The 21,270-nt window shown below is 38.1% G+C and overlaps 1 protein-coding gene across 2 annotated transcripts in view; it reads right to left on the bottom strand.

Annotated features, from left to right (window-relative positions):
- Window positions 1-21,270, bottom strand: part of uggt1 (UDP-glucose glycoprotein glucosyltransferase 1) — a 116,314-nt gene that overhangs the window by 22,123 nt on the left and 72,921 nt on the right. For both annotated transcript variants that reach the window (XM_052017697.1, XM_052017698.1), the window contains 12 exons: window positions 17,789-17,884; window positions 17,549-17,651; window positions 16,258-16,337; window positions 13,094-13,283; window positions 11,201-11,359; window positions 10,202-10,287; window positions 9,758-9,842; window positions 8,326-8,411; window positions 7,371-7,475; window positions 6,060-6,144; window positions 3,068-3,250; window positions 1,627-1,787 (listed from right to left, as the gene is read on the bottom strand). In XM_052017697.1, coding sequence (XP_051873657.1) covers window positions 1,627-1,787; window positions 3,068-3,250; window positions 6,060-6,144; window positions 7,371-7,475; window positions 8,326-8,411; window positions 9,758-9,842; window positions 10,202-10,287; window positions 11,201-11,359; window positions 13,094-13,283; window positions 16,258-16,337; window positions 17,549-17,651; window positions 17,789-17,884 — 1,419 coding nt within the window. The remainder of the gene's footprint in view (window positions 1-1,626; window positions 1,788-3,067; window positions 3,251-6,059; window positions 6,145-7,370; window positions 7,476-8,325; window positions 8,412-9,757; window positions 9,843-10,201; window positions 10,288-11,200; window positions 11,360-13,093; window positions 13,284-16,257; window positions 16,338-17,548; window positions 17,652-17,788; window positions 17,885-21,270) is intronic.

The raw sequence follows: 21,270 nt of genomic DNA, 5'->3' as shown, positions 1-21,270 counted from the left end.
ACATAGATTTGCCCTTGCAAGTCTACAGATGATTTTGTACTGCAAACTGCTGAGAGTGCAAATTAAAAACACATAAGAAACTGGACATCTGGGTCTGAGTGCATAAGGCAAGCAAATACATATCCAAAACCAATCAGATAGAAGATTGTGGAATGATTTCTTGCTAGTAATTAGTATTTGATACATCATTAAAAGAGAACCTTAACTCTGGTGAACAGTTCTTAACTTTCAACTGCAAGTTTAGTTACCACCATTTGTAAAAATACAGCAACCTCACATTGCTTAAAGCATTTCAGTGAGATTGATGCAAGCTGTTTTTGCAAAGGTTATGGGAAGCAACACAACTCAAGCAGCAACCTATGAATTTTTGAACAATATTGTTCCAAGTTGTTCTATCATTTGCTCTTAAATAACAATGTTTGAATTAATTAACATTATTCTTTGGAAAATCTGGAGCAAGATGTTTAAACACATAAATTGTAATAACCATTAAAAAATGTTAATCCAGACTTATGTTTTTATACATATCAAAGATAAAAAGTAATTACAAAGAGTCAAACTGAATTGCTTTTAAGTTATTGACATATGTACATGATGTTTTACAACACAAGAGGCCCAGCAGAGATTTAGAGGCTTAAAGCCCAGACTAACCTCTGGCAAATATATGTTGAAGCAGCTCAATGGTATACTTACTTCAAGCAGCAACCCATTCCCACTATATCAGCCTAACATAGGAGTGTTCTCAAAAGTTTCAAAGCTTATTAGTATCTAGTTATTAGTCCAGAGGGATGATTGAACTGAAGAAAGTTGCCAATGTAACAAATAGAATGGGAAATAATTTGATCTTTTCCCATGTAGCAACAGTCTCAGCTCACAAAACTAATGTACTTAGGGAGGTCGTGTGAGACATTTTGACAATAATGCTGTATAAATGTAAGAAATTTATTTGTCTCAGCTACAGTCAAAAGAAGTATTCACTGCACAGGAGCAATTGATAAGAAATCTGTCAAGTATTAAATGGATTTAACAGCTCAGTGTACGTTATGAAAAATTACACCCACTGAAGCCTGAGAACAGACTGATGTCAGAACCATGCTTTCAATAAGAGCAGTGATAAGCTACTTTGACTTATAAATGGAAACTCTGATGGCATACCCCAATAATCTAGGCTCCAACATCTGCTAGCCCTAAGTGCCAGAGTTCTATACTGGCATGGATGCCACAGACTGATATCAACAACTGCACATTCTCAGGCTGTCTTGCAACTGTGCACAGCTTTGCTTCTATTGCATGCAGTAACCTTCACCAGACACAAACTCTCTAGCAAACACATATACGAAGCTCATGTCTACTTTGTCAAATTGGCCTCCGAAGACCCATAAAAGCAGTGACAAATCAGAAAGTAAACAGATAGAGATCTTACAGATGGAGATCATAAACACAGGGAATCTTCTATCTATTTCTTGTCTTTCACATCCTGAGGATGGTCCAAAGCACTTTACAACCAATGAATTAAAAATATAATAATTATACTATTACAGTTTAATATTAAAATATCAACAGGTCAGATAAAGGTCTAATGTCTCATGATCAATAACATCTATTGTTAAGCTGCAAAGATCATACCTTATGTGGTACTTTCTTCCCTGCAGATGATTCGCCCAATAACCTGATCTCCAGAACCGATATCCATCCATTTCCTTACGACTATCACAGAAAGGAGTGTAACCGTAGGGAGCTCCTTCAAGGTCCAACTCACGTAGCTCCTTTAAGTCAGCACGTACTATCTGTGAGAAAAAAAGGTAAGTTGATCAAGGAAAGAACCTTGAGATTCATTGTGCATTAAAAAGCAAGGAACTGGTTTCAACCATTCCATGACCCTTTTAAAATTAAGTCAGTGATGCTGTTAAAAGTAACAAAGACATTGCACGAAATACAGTAAATCTCAACAGCACAATTTCAACTTCCATTGTTATGACTGAAAAATCACTTTGCCTAGAAGCCTCCTTCTAGAGATCCATATTATGTCAAAGTCTCGGGTACTGTACTGCAGCTCCATCTGCATCTAAATTAAAAGCTCAGTGCAAACTCTCATTACCTGAAAGCAAACTGAAAACACTCTTAATGGAGCTTTATTGTGGAGTTCTGTTCAGGAATTGTAATGGAATGGATTCAAATGGAAAGCAATTTATTTAAATTATTAAAACAATCCTTTCATGCAGGCTCTTTAATTGAGCTCTACTCGTCCATATTTCCAAGAACTGGACACAAAGGGGCAGAAATCGGTTTGGCAACATGCCTTGTCCACAGAAATGATCTGTTTTGTCAGGTAGTAACAGATGCTTGATAACCTTATTGGTTAATATCAATTAAGACATTGAACAACTGAGCTTGCAGACTGCAAAGACCAGCCATTTAGTACCCAGTACTTAGAAAGTTTGTCAATTTCAGATGGGCAGCATAAGGGATACTAAGTGACTTACATACCTCCGGGTAAAAGTGGGAATTAATAATCCAAGCTCTCAACTCTGATTGCCTTTCAGTAATCCATGCTGGGGACCTACTGAGTACATTAACGGACTTGTCTATAATACCCTCTATGGTCAAACTGTCTGCTAATGTTCATTGTCTGGACTCACAAATGAAGAAAGGGAGTTGATAGTTATAGTAGGGATTCAATGGTATCTGGGGAATTAGGAGGATGGTGAAAAGTTTTGATAGATAAAGCGGGATGGAAATGTGTCCAGCCACTGTTGCTGCTTCAAACTTCATGAAACATATGATACGTATCAGAGAAAAGTACTTATGTTACAATGAGATTTCAGCGCTGCATTAAGCTTTCTCTAAAATCTGGAACATTAGGAGTCCTATATCTTCTATACAACTGCTGAAATATACAAAAACAGATATGGCAAGGGTTCCAGTGTCTTAAACTGTGATATTTCTACTTGCCATCGGCTAATAGTATTTACTATCCAGGTTTGCATAAACTTCAAATTACTTCAGGGGGTCTTAAGTATGATAAATATTTAACTAGTAATCAAAAATTTATATCTTAAAAAATTACTTGATCAGCATCCACGAATAAGATCTTGTCAACAGCCAGTGGGAAAAGCACATCCAGGAAGAGGATCTTGTAACCCCAGATGATTCTTTGCTTCTCAGTCTGTTGGTGAAGCCACCTGGGCCACTTGTACTGCACCAGTTCATACTGGAAACCATACTTCTTTGCCATGTGTGGAATAAATTCCTACAAAAAATAGTAGTACACTGTGAGCAGAACATAAAATGCAATGGGATTCAAATTCTGCAGTTCATCAATTCACCACAAACACATTGGCAACTAACCAAGGTCACATTATTTAACATGATTCACTTCTGTGAAACAACTTTTTAACTCCATAAAAAGTGTCTAGTCATGTTGCATCCTGCAGGATTCAACAGTGAGTTCTCCAACTTTATAATTTGCTTTCTTTCTTTCTATTTGTATCAGGATGGTCACTTTGCCTGCCATTCCTCTATTCCTTTTTACTCTTTCAGTTGTTGATTCTGGCCTGAGGAGGCCATAGTATACAACATCACCCAGACTTCATAACATTTGTAATACATTACTCAAAGGAGCTTAACTGTCCATATAATGACAAAATTATTTCAACCTATTATAGACATCCTTCTTGTTCTACCCACTGCCCTCCTTCACCTGCTTTCAGACTCCTGAACTAATCACCTCTTTCACACCCTCTTCCCAGTGGTGTTGCCATGTTCTCATACTCTTAACTCTACCTCTCTGTTATTCTGCTATTATCACTTGAGTAATTTCTTGCACTACTTCAGATTGTACGACAATCTTTGCACCATTCTGCTGTTTTGCACTTGTTATTGTATTTACTGTTGTATTTATTGTTACCATGTGTACTATTTACACTGTGAGCTTCAATTGAACAAGGAATTTCATTGCACCCTGATGTATATGACAATAAACTAACCTAACCTGCAACCTGGACAAACTTGCTCTCTCTTTCTCAGTTCTAATGAAGAGTCTTTGACCTGAAATATTAACCATTTCTCTTTCCACAAGTGCTGCCTGACCTGCTGAGTTTTTCCAGCATTTTTTGCTTTTATTTCAGATTTCCAGCACCTGCAGTTTTTTTTTAAATTCCATGTCAGGTTAAGCTGTAACATACAGTTTACATTAAAGCTTACATTTGGACTTTAAAATAATGACCAAATGAGGTGGCCCTTATACTGGGATATCTGCTTAGCTCAGTTTAGGAAGGGGAACTAGGATGAAAAATATTATTGAAGTATCAAATGTAGTAACAGCATTCTTTTCAAGCATCTGTTGGTCAGTCATCTATTACGCACAAGGAGAAGAATATTGAACTAGAGAAGAAAAATCCTTCCATTTCATATCATCAATGACTTGAAATTTAATTGTGAAACATTGTTTTTCTCAGCAATATGATATTGAAAACTGATTTTCTTCTGGAGTGAAACACAGTAACAGCTGTTTCTAGATCTTCTTGCATCACTCCTGAAATTCTACTGGGCATGAGGTACCCCTGCATCCCTGACAATGTCATTCCCTTGTGCAATACTCCTTCTGGAGAAGTGCAGATGAACCTGGATAACGTTGTCCAGGAGCGGCTGTTGTCTGGCACTCTGACGACAATGTGGTTTTCCCAGCACCAAGCCAGATTAGGATGCTACAATTTACACTTACCTAATGCCACATCAGTCCTTACTCCCTGGTCCACCAAACACCACCACCCGCAATCAACAGCTCACCCTGTGACTATCGAAGTTCCAACTCTATATCACACCTGTATGAAACTGCTGCTTCCAATTCAGCTTCCTTCTTCCAGAGTAATGGCACTCAATTCCCACCCATTTTTTTCCTCTGAACTGCCAGTCCCTGATGCATCCCCTGCAATGACTGGTCTCCTGGCCATCCCTCCAACAGCTGTACTGTGAGTCGTGAAACGTAGTCCCCCCACCCCACCTTCTAAACTGCCAAGTGACGATGCCTCTGCTTCCAACCCCACCAACCCCTGATCAAAGCACAGACCTGAGCAAGCCTTCTCCTGCCTAACATCTGAAACTGCCCTCTAATAGGAGTACTGAGTGACAGCACAAAATGTGCAACATCTGGCCACACGTCCGAGGACTTTAGCGTTAGGCCAATGTATGAAATGATTGCTGGTTTCCTACTGCTGTGCCCATCTCTGTGAAGGCATTGCATACTTTGCCAATAGCATCAGTGGGACATGTAAAATTGACTGGTCAAATATAGTTCCCGATGTCTGCCAAGAAAGACGGTGAAGGAATATTCCTGCAGTCATCATTTAACAAAAGCACTGAGGCAGAACCTTTGCAGAGCACCTTTGTTCAGAGCGCAGAGGTGACCCTGAATTTCCATTTGCTTGTCACTTCACTTCTCCATCCCACTCTGACCCTATCTGTCAGTGGCCAGGAGACTTGGTAAACAGTATATCATAATACCAACCCTATGAGATACCCCCTTTGTCCTATTCATCCCTCTCACACCCTCTCTGCAATTTGAAACCAACGTGTTTTCTCACTTTTCCCCTTCTGATGAAGGGTCTTCATCCTGAAAAGTTAACTGGTTTTCTTTCCACAGATGCTGGATGACTTTGAGTCATAGAGTAATACAGCATGGAAACACCCTTCGGCACAACTCATCCATGCCAACCATGGTGCCAGTCCCAAGCTAGTCCCATTTGGTTCATATCCCTTGAAGGATCTGCTAAGTGCTTCTGATTTCATATAATATAGCAAACAAACCTAAAATTCTTAAATTCAACTGTGTACAAACCATTTGGAAAGAGACATTAGTTAACTTTTATTTTATGATTCTTGTTTTAAGTAGTTCCAATATTTGGAACATACTCATAATGATCAGAAGTGGCTAATATTATTTAAAAAAAAGATTTGAAAAGACATAGTAACACTGCAATTCCTACATTAATACTGAACTGAGCTATAGTATTTTCCATCTTGTTAATCATGCTAGAGTTTGATTAATTCTTCTTACAAACCTTGAATGTGGGCGAGAGGTAATTCTTAAGGAACCAGAACTTCACTGGTGTTTCAGTGTGCTTCAGGACAGACAGCATCATTATTCTGCAGGGCAATGGAAGATAGAGAGCTAATTATACATATCTTAGAAAGACTGCCTCCTACAAAAAAAATGCAGGTACCTTTTAAAAAATTCATTACAACCCAATGGTTTGAAATTAGGACCAAGTCCAAACTATAAATTAGACTATAACTATGGATGTGTAAAGGACATGAAATGCGTGAAACCTGAACAACTTAAATGTGATACTGGTAAAATTTGCTGATAAATTTAGAAATGTTATTCCCTTCCTCCTCTTCTGATATTTTGACATATTTACACTCTTGTGTCAATCAAGATCTCCTAATGCTGACATACCTGTGCAAGTCTTATTGGAATATTGAAATTATGAAACCACCCCCCTCAGAATCATCAATCCTAAGAAATATGAAACTCACTCAATAGATACCCAAATAAATAGATGTTGCAGCAAATTGTAAAATATACTTCTCCATTAGCACAAACTTATTAATGATGAGCTGAAATATGTTCATGGTCCCTACAATAGAGATCATGCTTTGCACATTTTCAGTGTATCTAAACTCCGTATCTAAAAAGCTGATAATGAAAAGTAAGTCTAAAACATATTTGAACCTCAAAGTGGAATACTTAGAATTCATAACAAAAAATTCTAAGCAGAGAGGTGTACTTGGAACACACAATGGTAAATTGGAAGGATACATAATTTTGTTTCATCATTTGCGAAAAATGAATTCATTATTTTGAATTGGGAGAAAAGGTGATTCAACCTCAATCCTTTTTAATGTAAGACATGATGTGTACGTCTATAAAATGGATGGCCCTTATTTGCATAAACTTTACTGTCTTTTTCGTGCTGATGGCAGAAAGCAATCTGTGATCTGGCTCCATGAGTACCAGGGGTGAAACCTGACGCTTTGTTGCTCCCTAAGGGTCAGTATCATGTACTGGAATTAGCCATCAAAACATCAAGGCAACTTAATGCCCTTAATGTATTCTGATTCTTTTGTAAATTGAGATATCCAATTTATCTAAACCTATCTGATGGGGCCACAGTAACCTGAACATTCAAAGCTGTCTTTCAGAGATCAAGACATTTCTTCTTCCTGCTACTCTGTTTCCACAAAATCGAAAATCTAAAGAACCCATGAATATTCTGAATACAGTTCCAAATCAGAGGATAGATAAAATTATTAGGAGTCAAAATGAATCTCTAAGAGATAATATATCAGGGAAGATATATCTAACTGACCTTAGAAACCTCTCGTACAGATGACCTGATGCAACTGAGAAGATATTAATGACATCTTCCTTGTCCAATTTTAATTCTTCAGATTTTGGACCTCCTGTGAATCCTCTGTGAAAACAGAACATATATTCTGATCAATTTTTAAATGAAATATTAACATAAGGATTAGGCTATGATATGGTAAAATAGATTAGAGAGACTGGCTTTTCATCTCCCTGGAGACTGGGTTGAGATTTATGGAATAAAAATTCCTCCTGATGGCATCTAAATAATGACTTATTAAAGATGTTTGGATCTGTGGCATATTAACCTAAATTCTACACTCAAGAGGGCACAGGTATATTAAATGGGGAAAATAGTTCACTCTTATAGCAGGGGGAATGCTAAGGCCATGGTATATTCTGAAGTATAGAGTAAAATGCATCTAACTCAGCACATGGAATCCTGAAGGTCAATATTGGGCAATGAAATAGGAAGAGGCCACAGAGAGGCTGATATGTAAAACATTACAGATACAAACAGTATAATTTTCCTGAGACTGGAACCAAGTTAAGAGGACGTATATATTCCATCTAATGGTGTTTTCTACAGGGCTTTAACAGCGTTAAAAAGATGCTCTTTAACTTATGGTAACCTGAGTCATGTAGATTACCATCTCTACAGTGAAGTGGCAATACAAATTTGCAAATTTGTGATAAATTAATTTCAATTTTGCCAACAGCAATATGCTCAGTAAAATTTATTTCATACGGAATTGTGCAATATGTCCTTGTTCTCTTGTGTGCTTCTACATATCCGTAGCAGATAAAAAGAAATGGAAACAGCTCATGTGTTAAAGAGTGACAAATGCTGACAAAATTTTTCTGACTTAGACTTTTCCTATTAACAACTGTTGTGCTAAAAATTAATATAATAATACAAACTCTATATTTCCAATAAGATCCAAAAGTGTCCCTGCCTTTTAATGGATTCCCAGAAACCTTCATTTTCGGCATTTCCATCACTGAGGAGTTCTTCGTTCATTTTCTCGGGTTTCTTTTGGACCTACAGAAGCAGAGCAAAACAATTAATTCTATGGTCTCTATTTTAACACATTTTGAAGAAATGCAGTTTCTGTGCATTAAACACCTAATGACCTTAATGAAATAAAGAAAGTAATTGATTGCTGAGAAACAGCAGGCGCTGGAACTTAATATTGCAAAAATGCAAAATAATCATGGGCTCTGATTTGAAGAATCAGATTATCTTCATGGCTTAATTCTGAAATTGTCACTTCTCAAACTACCTAAAACACTTCTGCAAACATTAGAAAGGTGTTCAAGACCAAAGTGCATTGCAGTTGCACATGCATTATTCATTTAAATCCACGACCAGCTATCGAGCAGCTTCCCAAGCCAAATAGGAGGAACAAAGCGGTAGAAAAGCTGGAGAATGTGCCAGTTTAATCAAGCACCTCTTGACATGGGTGAGAAACTGGCATGATGGACACTTTAGTGTGGCTTTCAAGTTATTTTGTTTTAAATCAGCCACATGCAACTACAAAGAAAAAACTCATTGCATTGATAAACAGCAAGTTTAATCTAGTCCTCAATTTATAAATTATATCCAAATTTTCATTTTCTTCCAATGAGTTTTACCAAATAATGTATAATGATCAGTTAAATCTCTGTTGACACCGACTATGGATTCAAGTTCTAATAAGTTCCTCTTCTTGAAGAAATGGCAACTCATGATTCTAAATCAATGTCATCTTTAAATAATTCTTGCTAGAGGATTCTTCCATGAAGAAGTGTGCTCATCAACTTCACTAGACGTAATCTAGGATCAGGAATTCCCTAGTGGCATATCAATACCACTGCTCATCAATGGAATTGTCCCATTCAGAAATCAATCATTTCCAATAAATCAGCTATTTGTTTTCCACCTTCAGTGAATTATATTCTTCTTTTGCTGTACTGCTCGTAGCTATATGGTCTTCACAGATGCAGATTTATATATGTAACCCATACAAGAAATTAACTTCCATATGCTAAAAACAGCTCCTCAATCAACTTAATTTTGAACAGACTTATTGACCTTTAAATGTTCCCTTGTGTTCAACTCCATGAAAAGGGCTTAATGAATTCCATTAGAACCGAAAGTATGGCCTGAATGTTGAAGATTCCTTTACAGGCAAGAACAGACCTGCTGTGTTAATCAAATATTCCAGTTTGGACTTTTGTTCTCAATCTACACAATACACAAGACACAGACTTGTGAAAGTACACTGTAAACAGAGTATCACTGAAAGGTAAATCAATACTTTGAGAACAAACTTCACAGTGTTTGGTCTTCAATAATTCACCATTTCACCCCTTTAATCCATATTTAAATACTTGCAATAAACATACCTTCACTTTAATAATTTTGCTTTTGAAGCTGTCAAGAACAACAGTTACTTCATCAGTACCAGGAGGAGAGTCTGCTCCATCATGACTGAATAATGAGACAAATATATAGACTTCAGAGGAAGAAAAAAAATCACAAATTATTAAAATTAGAAGTTGCTACTACATAAAATGTTGAAATTGGGAAATCCTTGCTTTAAGAAGTGGTCAGCGTTTTGCTTTATTTTAAGAGCATTAAAACCCAACACATCACTTCACAGATGCTGCTTCTTGATAGAACAAGCAGCTACCGCAGTATTCCCACACTGACCCACCAGAAGTAGGCCAGTACTTTTAAAAAGATCACTCCAGGGAGAGAGGGGAGGGGATATCAGGGGAGGTTATGAGTAATGCCACATGGGTCTCCCACTGGACCCCTAATAGACCATGGAATCAGGGGTACTATACCTGTAAATTTTATAAATATCTTCTGATCTTCCCTTCCTTAGTCTGAGAATCCAGGCACCAGGGTTGGCTTTTAACTGGAAGTAGCCCTGTTGAGAAAAGCAGCATGGATATTCAGTTTCAACATAGTCACCTTTATTCCAATTAACATTGTGGTTCTTTCAATAAAAGCAAATTCAATTCTTAATAACTAATTTCCATTGAAATAATACTGTACTTTTAAAACTCTGAACAGTTCTGTGCTGTTTAATTGCAACAAATTATGCTCCATGTGACTAAAAAAAGGAAAATCTGGAAGGAGTTGGGGGATTAAGAAAGTATTACTTTTGAGCAAACGATGACAGTCAGGAGTTTTTGAATGGCACAGGGATTCAACATGAGAATGCAGCCCATTTTTAATGGTAGCTGCATCTCAGTACTGGAATGAGAGGTCGGACATTTGCTGAAAGGTGTGGGATAAAACAGGACCGAGAAGTGCACAGGGGTTAAACTTATTGGGAAGAGACCGGAAGTGTACTAGTTGGAGTGAATGTTGCATAGAAGTAGTAGAAGCAAAGCTGGAAAACATTAAGGTCCAGAAGCATAGGATTACAAACATATTTTAGATGTCCTGAAAACTTTAATGCGTATTCTGCTGTAATGGTTTATAGGATCAAATGATAATCCACAATTTAGCACTTTCATTTAAAGCAACAGCATAACAGCTTCTCACTCTGTGTCCCCTTTATTTGGGAGTTATGGCCTCTGGTCCCCAGAAATTATCTTATGAGAGTAGCTAATTGCGATTTTTGGGAGGGTGTGGAGTTTGCACAATGAGAATAATGAACAGAAGGGATTGGAAAAGAGAATAAAAGATTCAACTCAAGCAGAAAAGAGAGACATTCAATGCAAAATGATTGAAACAATGGACATTCACAGCAAACAATTGTCATGGACAGAGCACATATTGAAAACTTTGATTAGGATTTATATTAATGTATGTAAAGAACTGTGACCTCCTACCAAGTTTGCCATTACAATTGTGTCTACGATTACAGGGTTTGCACTTGTACCCAGAGTGAACTGGAGACCTCTGGGTGGTTGTCCTGTTGAAACATCATAACAATGTCCTTCCAACAAAAGATACTCCAATTCATACTCTGCTGCTATTCCTCCATCAACCTGGAAATAGAGAATCAAAATGAGAGATTTGTATGCTTTGGTACTTCTTCGGGAACAGTTATATGCTTGGAAAATCAACTGCATGATGCTGTTTTTTTCCCAGTGTTATATACCCCAAAGTAATTCTTTTCTGAGGCAAAACATGATAACTGTTTTTCTAAGCTCTTACATCACTTGTCAAATTCAAATTCAGACTACATACACCTTGGCACAAGTCACCCTTGCCACCCCGATACAATCACAACATCAGGAACAGATTGGAAGATGTCATTCCCAATATAGTACTCCCTTTGGAGAATTCCCAGGGAACTTGAAACATACTGTCCAGTTGTTGGGCAGTCCCAGGACAATGTAAATGAATTCCTGAGACACTGTGAGGCTAAGTACTTAACACAGCAATTTAAGTACTTTGCCACCTCCTTGCCCCCTTCCCCACTAAAACAACCAGCCCTAACAATCCCAGATAGATACTTGGGCCCCCACATCCAAATACCCTCCACTCCAACTGGCAGACTCTCTTTTCTTTGCTACTGGTCCCATTTCTCCCTGCCCACTCTCGACCCAATTTGAGGCCTGCTACCCCTCAAACTCCCAGCTAATCCTAGCTCCTCTCCTCAACAAAGAACAATACATCTGTCCTCTCTCCTGATTTCCTGTCCCACACAACGTGCACCCTATCGCAGCCCCACCCCCTCTCCACTAAATGCAATTTGAAGCACCTCCTCTCCCACCCCCCCCCCCCCCCCAACTAAGCTCCTAGATGCAGCGTAGGAGAAAAGGACCAGGCGAAATAATGAAAGCATGTAATGCTGTGTCTGTCATGGCCCTCAGTCACAGATGAAGCTTGATGGAGTGGGCTAACAACCAAAACAATCATTAAGCCCCAGTCTCTGCACTATTCCAGCACACCCCACTGAGTGCAGCAGAGTTTCTGTGCAACTAAACCTTCATTCCTGATGATTGTAAAAGCTGGTTCAACTATGAATAATGGATTATTGCAGAGGAAAAGACGCACATCACATCTGTGCCACTTCTTATGAAGAAGTATCCATTTAGTTCTACTTCTCTCTTTCTCCACAACCCTGCACTTTTTTTTCCCCTTTTGAAGAATACATTCAATTTCCTTTTGAAAGTCACTGTTGAATCCACTTCTACAATCCTTTCAAGTAGTGTTTTCTAGATGAAAGCAACTCAATGTGTGCAATTAATTCTCATTGCATCCTTTGTTATTTTGCTGATTACCTCAAATTCATGCCCTCAGGTTACAAACTCACCCACCATTGAAAACAGTTTATCTTTATTTTCTCAATCAGAACCCCTCCAATTCCAGCAACTCTGTTAATTCATCCCTTCACTTCCTCTGCCCTATTGGAGAATTATACTCATTTCTCTAAGTTTGCAACATGACTGAAGTCCCTCATCCTGAGTATAATTCCAAAAAATCGATTATGTATCATCTCCAAGACTTGACATCATGTGGGAAATGTGGGACCCAAAATTGGCCAGAGTTCCCGCTGAGAACGATCAATAATTTAAAATGGTATAGCATAACTTCACTCATCACCAAATAAGAATTTCATTTTTAAAGTATACAAATATAACTATCCATCTCTGTACATTCTTTTCAAAATACCCCTGCACCAATGATAGTTGCCTTCTTTACTTTGTATGACTTCACATCCATATAATTGATCACGTTCATAGATGTAAAGAAAGGTATTCATATAGACACACCTCTTCCAAATAAATATTGTCGAGATCATATGAGGTATGTACAGACTCCACCATCCAGCTTTCAGGGGTGTTTATGATAAGCGTGAAGAGAGGAGATTGAGGCATGTCTAAGAATTTGGCAACTGGACCAGGAGCAAAACTGCCGTCTGCTTTGAATGTGGTCTCGGGTTCCAGAACATACCGGTAAATGCTGCAAAATAGAGTGAAGATATTTATTTAATTCTAGCTCCACTTATTTCTTACAAAATGTAAATTCTGATGACCTAGAAGTTCAAGCCCTTGCAGAAAACATATCATATATAGTAGCAGCACATTTTTCTCTGGTCCACTGGCTATAACAGAAGTGAATTTCAGAGGCAGAGCACATGCAGCACATTGGCTGACCAGGGATGACTTTCAAGGCAACAAAGTCTTAAATCACAGTCATTTATTTGCAGTTTACAGGCAAGTAATGTGCACCACTAAATCTAATACAGTAGTGAATGACAAACATCAGTGTTTAGAAGCTAGATCACATGGTGTGACATTTTTGTGAGCTCCATGATTCAATCTCAACGAAAAATAAAATTTAAGAATAAAATTACTAGGAGATGCATTGTCAGCACTTTTCCTTCTGTGTTTTCCATATGCCTGATGATTTATGTACACAGGACCTTGAACACATGCAATTTTAGTCAATACACAAATGGAAGCCTCTTTGGAAGTTTCATCTACAACTGCACATCCATCAGTGCCTCCTGTCCAAATGTACAGAAGGAGACCTTAATTGCACTTGAGAGACTTTAGACTTAATCTGAAATTACTTGAGATTAAGTAATATGTTTACCCAGCCCTCCTCCAACAACAACCACCCCCATTTTGCAGCTTTGCCCCAAACCCTCCAACTTCTAAATCCAGACATGATCCCAACAACTCAGTTTACCAGACTAGCGTCACACTTCCTTCTGACCATTCCCTGCAGCTAACACCCACCCTGATCCCTGCCCTTCCTGAGCCGACATTGAACCCAGCCCTTCCTATCCTGAATTGAATTTTATCATTCCCACTCTGGGAATATTCTTGTGTCTGCCAGCACATCATCCACAATGCAATCCAGACGCACACTGAACTAACCCGATTTCCACTGCATCTTCACAATGACAAATCACATTAGGATATGCAACAACTAATCAAACTACCTAAACCAGCACCAATTTAATTTCAAGGAAAAGTTTGCATTCTTGGAAACATGTTGCCATTATCATAGACAATAAACAACAAATGACACAGACACATTCCTGCAATCAAAGCATGTTTACAGAATAAACTAAAATGGCTACAAATGTGGTAACACTGAAATCCGAGTCCATCAAAAACAAATATCAAGTATGGTCACTTGCAACCTTTTTAAATATTCAGGATATTGTAATGAAATATCTTAACCTAGAAACTAAATCGTGCTTAAATTAGAATTCCATACTGAGTCCAGCCCACACTCCAGTACCTAATACACTGGAGGACAGCAAGTTGGTAGGCAGTTCTCACCTTTTTACTGCAGGTAAACTTCAATCTTAATGTGGGGCCAGGTGAAGCACTTTTTTCTGCTTGTCTTCATAAGGCAAGATGTTAAGACTTGCCCTTCCAGACACAGACTAAAACAGATCCTTTGAGGATTGTTAGGTTGGATACCAAGTGTCTAGAAGAACACTATTACAGCATATACGGTAGGGTTTTGGAAGAGGAATCTTAAACAGTGACTGGGCCCCTATTTACATGTAGAATGGGTCTCAATACTTTATTCTGGCAAATGCTTTTTATTTGATTTCAGCTTGCACACAAATGAGGGAAATTATCCTGAACATTAATCTGATAAACCAATTATGACCTACAAATTATTCATTATGTCATCAAATAAAATTATAATACTTTTAAAAAAATTTTGGAAGTAGTATTTCTATATTACTAATTAGATATTTTTGACTCCTTGCCAAAATTTAAATTATCTAAGCTAAATGGTCTATGGCTCTAAATACAATTCCAAAAGTCTTTTGTGGAAGAACTAGTTTACTTAAAATGAATATGCTAAATCAAATTTATTGAAAAAATCCATCTGATAAAAATATTCTAATTATTACATTTCATATTATCACTCATTTGTGAAAGTTGTATATTTTAATGATCTGTATGCTGGTTTATGCACAACTGCTGTTCATTTATCTTTTACAAAGGACAATTGCAAATATTAGCTGTAATTCACTTAAAGCTACAAAATGCATTTTTGATTCATCTTAGAATCTACATGTACAATTTACAGGAGTTGCTGCTTTGACTGGTTGCAGTCAGATCAGCCATGATCTTATTAAATTGCAGAGCGGGCTTGAGAGGCCGAATGGCCTACTCTGGCTCCAAATTCATATGTTTGCATGTGCATTTGTATGACAGATGACAAGTAGCAGTCTGCTGAAATGTGATAAAGTTTTTTTCCACAAACTGTCTGTCAGCAGATGGAGGAAATCCCAGTGTGGGCTGCTGGTTTATTCATCAATATCAAGATCTATGAGTGAATCAGAAACCAAGGTTATTAAGGATAATTAGCCCTTTCAGCACATTCTGTTTGCAGTATTTTGTTCTGTATTTTTAATATATATTTTACATAATTACTTGCACAGAAATGCAGATCCAGCATTAATCCAGAGTTGAATATCAGAGAAGAGCAAGAGTAACTGCCTCTCTGTTAAAGCAGCACAGGGGATTCACAAATCTTTCAATGAAAATCAAAGGAAAATCCTCCATACTTAAAGCATAACTGGTGCAAGAGAAGATAGTTAAATGCACCATGAAGACCACTTATCACAGCTCAGAAAATGCATAAAAGTCCCGCTAGATAATCTCCTCAGCCCAATCACCTTGTTCTTCATCAAAGACCATTCTTTCATCAGAATACCAGCACAACATAATATTTCTATTCCATTGTCTACAGTATTCACTCGTGATGATGTTGCACACCCTTGTTCTTTGTTAAGCTGAGCCCATATATGACAAAGGAAAATTCCTTACTTTAAATTAATTCAGCTTAGAAAAATGCAAATGTATAGAAACTTTATACTTGCACAGAAGTTTCCCAATTATTAGTATATCCCTCAGTCAAAAGTAGTTGCTTTACCTGACACAAATAAAATTTTTACCTTTTCAGAGGCATTTCAGAAAGTTTTGCTTGACAGTTCATAAACACTCGAAGGTTCATGTTGATCAATTGATTTAAAACCTATGAAAATTGAAAACATGTTATATGTTTTGTTGGACAAATATCTAAAATAGAGGAAGATGCAGAACTATGGCGAGTGTCGAGCAATGAAATTATCTTTGAAATAGCACTAGTCAAGAGCTGAAGGGAGCAGTGGGCTCAAAGGCAATCTTCTGTTCTACAAACATGTATGGCTGCACAGCATAACTAGCAAGGTTAATGGGATACATCTTTGAAGTAGACAGGCAAATTAAATTTCTATTGTGAACAAGATTAACATTTTAGGACAGTAATATTATTTGCCCAAGATAGATTTTGCATTCACAAAAGGACAAATGTAAGATGTCATTTATTCCATCTCATTCATCATTTTTGAGAGATCTATGCTTCCATCAAACTGAAAGGGTTTTTGAATCATTCCATGGCTTTTGCCTCCATCATGCTTCTCATCAACTGTTGCTCATACCTGGCATCAAAATATGTCAGCTACATTAAACACAAGTTTCCTTGTATCAAGTTGAGTTCAATTTAAAACAGTGCCCTGGATTTATATTTTTAATTCCACTTACTATTTTTTTTAAATTGCCTCTCAATCTTCTCCTTTCAAGAAAGATGTGCCTGAGCTCTGTCACCAATCTTCCAAATAGTTTACATATCTACCACTAGATATCACGTCAAACAGCTGTTTTCTTCACGTCTCAATGAGCAGAAATGGACATGGGTATAGAACGATCAGAGCACGATAAAGCTTCAGCACTGTAGTCTCATACTTTATGAGTTGCATACTTCAGTATATTAATCTTATGATTGCTGCCTTACAATAACTTCATCAGTCATGAAATAATATTTTCTTAAACATGTTAGCTACTAAACAAAATGTAATTCACTGAAGGTGAAACAATCGACTTTGCTGACAGACACAGAAAGATTTGACATTAATGCATATGCTCATTTTTCCTATTCCTTGCCCAAAGCCATACTCCCTTTGAATCCTGTTGCAAAATTCCCAACTCCAACCTGGTTTAATAGATACTGTTAAAGCCAATGTACTGCTGGGCTGACTATTCTCAAATGACTTTTCTTTTAAATTAAGCATTAACCTACACATGATGCAGAAATTTCTAATGACAATAGTTTCTGTAATGAAAGGAAAAGACAAGGTGATGAGTACAGAAGGACACAGTGGAACAGATGGGGGAAAACTTCCATGCAACATTACCAACAGCACTCACCAATAGGAACGGGGAAAGCCGCTGAGCATCTCTTGTCACAGGGTCAGTTATGGCCATTACTTCAAAGTAAACCTGATCTTCTTTTGGCCGTAATTTAATAGCACTAGTAAGAGATAATGGTCAAAATTTTAATTTAATCATTAGAAATAATGGTTTTAAAAATAAATCATAATTGATATCTAGCTGAGTAAAATACTAGGTACAACAGTATAAATACATATTTGTCCGCTTGCTGCTCACCTCAGTCGTTCTTCAAAGAATTGGAGGTCAACCCTTGCTTCTCCTTTGGACTTGGATGACAACAGTGAGTCCACTTTCATTATTAGATCACTAGCACTAGGGAAAAAATGTGATTAATAAGTCTAATTGCCAAATGAAGGCTGAGAGCTATTTAACTGCCAACTCCTTGTTGAGATTTGATACATTAGTGGAGATTCTATATCAATACAATATTATTTTATTTTCCCAGAGCTTTTCACAAGTATTTTAAGCACTGCAAGCAAATAATTAAGAATAATTATCTCAATTTAAGAAAATGAAAGGCACTCTGTAATTGAAGATAAACACTTGCAATTAATCACTTGGAAGGCATCATCTAGATAAACAATCAATGGGTTTTATGCAAGCCTCTTAAATGCTGTTCAGTACAAAGTTCAACTTGTCATAAAAGAGGCAAATATAATTTGTATAGAAAAAGCTCTGTACAGTTAAGACAAAGTTTTTACTCAGCATAGTGTCATACAGCATGGAAAGAGGCCCTTCAGCCCAACTCGTCCATGCCATGCCTGCATTTGGCCCACTTCCCTCTGAACCTTTCCTATCCATGAACCTGTCCAAATTTCTTTTAAACACTGTAATTATATCTGCCTCTAACTCTTCCTTTGGCAGCTCGTTCCATGTACCCACCAGGTTCTGTGTGAAAAAACTTGCCCCGCAGGTCCCCTTTAAATCTTTCCCCTCTCACTTTAAGCCTATGTCCTGTTTTAAACTCCTCTACTCTTGGAAAAAGACAGTGACCATCCACCTTATCTATGTCTCTCATGATTTTATAAACCTCAGTAAGGTCACCCCTCAAGTTCCTTTGCTCCAGGGAAAACATTTCCAACCTATCCAGTCTCCCCTTATAACTCAAACCCTCCAGTCCCGGCAACATTCTTGTGAATCTTTTCTGCACCCTCTCTATCTTAATCACGTCCTTCCTATAGTCTGGCGACCAGAACTGCACATAATATTCCAGGTGTAGCCTCACCAACGTCTAGTTCAGCTGTAATATGATGACCCAACTATTGTACTCATTGCCCCATCCGATGAAGGCAAATGTGCCATACGCATTCTTCACCACCTTGTCTACCTGTGTCACCACTTTCAAGCAACTATGCACATGTACCCCTTAGGTCTCTCTGTTCCACAACACTCCCTAGGATACTACCATTCACCGTGTATGTCCTGCCCTGGTTTAACTTCCCAAAATGCATCACTTTACACATGTCCAAGTTAAATTCCATCTGTCATTCTTTTGCCCACCTTCCCAGTTGATCTATATCCTGTTGTAAACTTGGACAACCTTTCTCACTGTCCAACACACCATCAATTTTGGTGTCATCCATAAACTTACCGATCATACCACCTACGTTCTCATCCAAATTGTTAATATATATGACAAACAATGGGGGACCCAGCACTGATCCCTGCGACACACCACTAGTCACAGATTTCCAGTCTGAAAAATATTTCTCCACTACCACGCTCTGACTCCTTCCACCAAGCCAATTTTGTATCCAGTTGGCTAGATCCAACCTTCCAGACCAGCCTACCATGCAGGACCTTGTCAAAAGCCGTGCTAAAGTCAACATAAACAATGTCTACCACCCTGCCCTCTTCCATCCTCTTGGTCACCTTTTCAAAAAAACTCAGTCAAATTTGTGAGACATGATTTCCCATGCACAAAGTCATACTGACTAGCCCTCATCCATTCTTGACTTTCTAAATGCGGATAGATCCTGTCTCTCAGAATCCCCTCCAGCAACTTTCCCACCACTGACGTTAGGCTCACCAGCCTGTAGTTCCCTGGCTTGTCCTTTCAAGCCTTCTTAAACGTTAGCCACCCTCTAGTCTTCCAGCACCTCACCCACAGCTAAGGAAGATACAAAGATCTCTGCCAGGGCCCTAGCAATTTCTTCCTTGCTTCCCACAATGTCCTAGGATATACTTGGCCAGGCCCCAGGGATTTATCCACCTTTATGCAACTTGTTACGGACTCAGTGAATGTCCCTTTAAGATAAAGTTAGTAGTGTGTGTGTGCGTGTGCGTGTGTGTGTGTGTGTGTGTGTGTGTGTGTGTGTGTGTGTGTGTGTGTGGCGTGCTTACGTCAACAAAAAATAAAGGACGTAATGACGTTGTTGACGAGGTCAGTCGAAGTCAGTCAGAGAGAGAGAGAGAGAGAGAGAGAGAGAGAGAGAGAGAGAGAGAGAGAGAGAGAGAGAGAGAGAGAAAGAGAGAGAGAAGGGAGAGAGACACCAGCCTGCTAGTTTCTCTATCGATGAATGAGAAACAATAACTGTGTCTGTCACTGCAATCCACGTATCGAAATTGGAAGTAATCCGGTGGAGTTCACTTTGTTGCTGACCTGTAGAGGGAAACAGGTATTTGTGTGGATGGCCACGATTTGGATGCTTTTCGGGGTGAGGAAGTCACTACCGAGTAAACGCTGAGGTGTCGATTGGGTTCCATCGTGGAACATTTGGATTTCGTGATTACTCTCTCTATGTTCTCTACATCTACGTTTTATCTTCAGACAACGGTGGTTGTTGAAGAAGCCTTTGCTCATGTTTCACCTTATGGTTTGCTGAACTGAACTTTAAGAACCATTCCTGGACTTGGAGTTTGGGACTTTGCCACACACACACGAAGTTTAGTTTTGGGGTTAATGTTCAAGGTTTAACATTTTTACTTCTAACGTACTAACATTTTTACTTTTATTTTTCTTATTATCATAAGTAGTTATTAATAAAGTAGTTTTTAACACTGAATCATGACTCAGTGTGTTTCTTTTGTTGCTGGTTTGTGACAAACTCCAGACTGCTAACACCTCCTCTTTCATGCTGTTGATATGTTTCAGGATATTACTGTTTTATTCCCTGATTCCCTGGCTTCCATGACCTTCTCAACAGTAAATACAGACAAGAAGTATTCATTTGAGAGCTCGCACATCTTCCATGGCTCTGCACATTTTCTCCCTAGTTACTCTTTACCTTTTTATATTATAGAATCTTTTAGGATTCTCCTTTACCTTATGTGCCAAGGATTCCCCATGTCCCCTTTTTTGCCCTTCTGATTTCCTGAAGTGTACTCCCATAAGCCTTATGGATTCGCTTGATCCCAGTTGCCTATGCCTGACGTTTGCCTCCTTTCTCCTGACCAGCCTCAATATACCCAATCAGCCAGGGTTCCCTAATCTTGCCAGACTTGCCATCTAGCATTTATAAGACAAACATTTATCAAAGCCAATGTGAAAGTACTGTGAACAAAATATGGGTATAAATCAATTATTATGATATGCAAAACACAACCACACTAAGTTCAAGTTCAAGAAGGAGAAATTCTGGTGAAGCCAGAGTAAAAGCAGAGCTCAAATAATTCTGTAAATCATTGTTAGATTGTATGACTAAACTCAAAATTGTGCCATTCGCCGTGGCTTCAGAAACCACATCTACTTGAAATAA

Source organism: Pristis pectinata, chromosome 6, assembly GCF_009764475.1.
Source record: "Pristis pectinata isolate sPriPec2 chromosome 6, sPriPec2.1.pri, whole genome shotgun sequence".
In the NCBI taxonomy this organism is placed as follows: domain Eukaryota; kingdom Metazoa; phylum Chordata; class Chondrichthyes; order Rhinopristiformes; family Pristidae; genus Pristis; species Pristis pectinata.
This window is presented reverse-complemented; position numbering and strand designations above follow the sequence as displayed.